At 50.5% G+C, this 3,296-nt stretch overlaps 1 protein-coding gene across 1 annotated transcript; it reads right to left on the bottom strand.

Moving 5' to 3' along the window:
* Window positions 1-2,091: 2,091 nt before the first annotated feature.
* Window positions 2,092-3,090, bottom strand: LOC112087756. The gene has a single exon (XM_024157627.1). The coding sequence runs from the start codon at window positions 3,088-3,090 to the stop codon at window positions 2,092-2,094; it is 999 nt and encodes a 332-aa protein (XP_024013395.1).
* Window positions 3,091-3,296: the final 206 nt, after the last annotated feature.

Genomic DNA, 3,296 nt, shown 5'->3' with positions numbered 1-3,296 from the left:
GTCGTACTCAGGATCGGCTGACGAGGCGTCTTCTTTCATTGCGACCGCTTCACCGTTCTGTGGTTCTTCCTCGGGAGGATTGATCAGCCGAACTCCTTCCACCTCCCCTATGCTTGGACGTTCGATGAATTCGACTGGAATTGTTCGCTGAAGATCCGGGTCTGATGTCGAGGCGAGTGCTACTAAGGCATCCGCCGAGGTCTTTTCGCCTCAGGGTATTCGTGTGAGCTCAAACTTCGTCTGGAGTTGGCTTGGTACCTCGATCGGAAGTTCGACGAGAAAGCCTGCGAGCACCTGAGATTTTGCAGACAACCTATTCCGATACTCGATATCATACTCGCTCAATTCTATGGCCCATTTGGCGAGCCGCCTAGATTGACTTGGGCTGTGGACCGAGCGCAGCGAAAGAATCGAGAGCACAATAATCGAATGCGATTGGAAGTATGGACGCAGCTTGCGAGCCGATACTATCACGGCTAGGGCGACCTTCTCGGTCTGTGGATAACAAGTCTCGGCATCGGTCAATGTCTGACTGATGTAAAAGATGGGTTTTTGTTCGGATCGCTCCTCTCTTATCAATAATCCGCTTACAGCCGTAGCGGATACGGCGATGTAAAGGAAAAGGGTTTCTCCTTCTACTGTTTTCACCAAGACTGGCGGACTTGCTAGATAGTTCTTTAACTCCTGGAAAGCTGCTTCGCATCGCTCGTCCCACTCGAACTTCTTGTTTCCTTGAAGGATATCATAGAAAGGTAGACACTTGTCGGTGGATCGCGAGATAATCGGTTTAGCGCCGCGACTCTTCCTGTGAGCCTTTGAACTTCTCGCTTCATCCTTGGAGAGGGCATCTCGATCAATGCCTTGATCTGCTTGGGGTTTGTTTCAATGCCTCGGTGTGTCACCAAATAGCCAAGGAACTCTCCCGAGGTGACCGCGAATCTACATTTCTCCGGGTTTAGTTTCATGTTGTGCTTGATTAATTGCTCGAAGCATTCTCGTAGGTGTATGACGTGGTCTTTTTCTTCGATCAATTTTACCAGCATATCATCGATGTACACCTCTATGGTTTTTCCGAGCTGATCTGCGAACATCTAATTGACGAGCTGTTGGTATGTCGCCCCTGCGTTTTTGAGTCCGAACGGCATGACTTTGTAGCAATATATCCCGCGGTCGGTTATTAACGCTGTTTTTTCTCTGTCTTTGGGATGCATCAGGATTTGGCTGTAACCTGAAAACGCGTCCATGAATGTCAACAACATGTTCCCTGATGTAGCTTTGACGAGCCGGTCGATGCGCGGTAGAGGGAAACTATCTTTTGGGCACGCCTTGTTGAGATCTGTGAAGTCTACACAGACCCGCCATTTGCCATTCTTCTTCTTCACGACCACTGGGATTGTGAGCCAGTCCGGATATTTTGCCTCGGCGATTGATCCTACTTTGAGCAAGCTTTCTACTTCGTCGTTGACTGCGTTGGCTCGTTCGGGACCGAGCTTCCTCATTTTCTGCTTGATTGGTTTGAAGGTTGGGTCTACGTTCAGCTCGTGACAGGTCATATCGATGCTTATGCCCGGCATATCCTCCGCGGTCCAAGCAAAAGTGTTGACGTTCTCCTTGAGGAAGGAAAGGAGTTCGTTTTTCAAAGGTTCTTCCCATCCTTCTGAGTGTCTCCCTGAAGATAACGTCTACCAAGCTCCCGGTATCGATGAGTATTCTCGCTACATCGAGGTCTCTGATCGTCAGTTCGATTACTAGTGGATCGGTGTGTGGTTTATCTATCCCTGCCGTTTCCTCCTCGGCAAAAGATATTACCGTATTCGGGATATCGGTCGGTTCGGTCCAATTCTCCTTCGCTCCGGCTCGGCGCTGATAGGCTTTGATGGAAGATACCGTGTCTTGGTAATATTGGGATCCACCCATGATCATGTTGATCATTTGTCTTGGCTCGGGTCGTTCTTCAGGTTCACCTCTCCTGTCGCACTTAGTATTATCGCCTCGTCGGGGCGGATTTGTGGATTCTGCCGCGCCGCTCGGCTCAGTTCCCTCTTTTGGCTCGGTAGGGGCGAGATGTTTAAGATTCACCGCGCTCTGGAGCTACCCTGCTGCCATTTTAGCTGCGAGTTTTGCTCCTATGGTTCGGCACTGCGCCGTTGAATGCCCGTAAGTTTGATGATACTCGCAGAACGCCATCTCGTCGTAGTTAGTGGGCCTCCTTACCCAAGTGTTGCTACGCAGCTCTCCCCATCCGCGTCCAGCACCTACCTGGTAGTTGTGGATGCCTCCGCTTCTTGGTTCCTCTGAGCTCTGTGTCGTTGCGTTGTTTGAAGGGTTACCTTTCTTTGAGGGGAGAGTTAGGATTGAGCTCCGGATCGCTGCTTTCGTCGCTTCATACTGCTCGTCCAGATTTTTCATTTCTTCTTGATGTAAGGCATCCTGAATTGTTTGCGGTGTGTTGAGGGCCATCTCTCGTCGGATTTCTGATTTGTACCACAAAGATCGCTTCAGAGCCTTGAGTGCAGCCTTGTCGCTTATTCCTTCTACTTTGGACACAACCGCCTTGAATCTTCCCATGTACTCCCGAAGCGATTCGTTTGGCCCTTGGGATAGTGTCCATAGGTCGGCGTCGGAGGTTCCTCGGTCCATGAACATCGAATACTGCTTGAGGAACAAAGCAGAGAGCTGTTGGAAGCTGCCGATTGAGTTACGCTCCTGTCTTGAAAACCATTCCAATGCGGCTCCCTTGAGGTGCTTTACGAATAACAAGCAATAACCAGCGTCTACCTCCCACTCGGTCAGATTGGCAGCATTCCTTGTGAAGGCTTGTCCCATTGCTATCCGAAACGCTGTGATGTGCGCCTTTGGGTCAGTAGTGCCTTCGTAGAATGGGATTCTAACTTTTCCAGGCTCAGGAATCCTAGCCTCCATGATTCTTGTTGTGAACAGTGTTCTCTGGGTCTCTTCGAGTATTCGATCAATCTCTGGCGCAGCGCTTATCGCGTTATGCACCTGAGATTTCATGGAGCGTATCTCGGCCACTGTCCGAGCCATTGAGGCTCGCAGCTCTTCGATCTCGAGGGTTTGCTCGCGGGTCATTCTCTTAAATTGGCAAAGTCGCTCCTGATCTTCTCTCCTCGGCTCGTCTTCGTGCTCTGCCTGCTCGACCCATTGGAGATTTTCCTCTTCCTCGGTTGGTGAACCAGGTCGGTGACTTCGACAGCGTGAATGCCATTTAGTGCCGAGGCGAGCTCTTCTTGAATTATTCGCCGAGCCGAGCTGTTTTTTTGCGAATTCCTGGTTCC

Source organism: Eutrema salsugineum, unplaced genomic scaffold (assembly GCF_000478725.1).
Source record: "Eutrema salsugineum unplaced genomic scaffold, Eutsalg1_0 scaffold_16, whole genome shotgun sequence".
NCBI lineage: Eukaryota > Viridiplantae > Streptophyta > Magnoliopsida > Brassicales > Brassicaceae > Eutrema > Eutrema salsugineum.
Note: the sequence above shows the minus strand (reverse complement) of the source record. Positions and strands in the feature narration are given on the sequence as shown.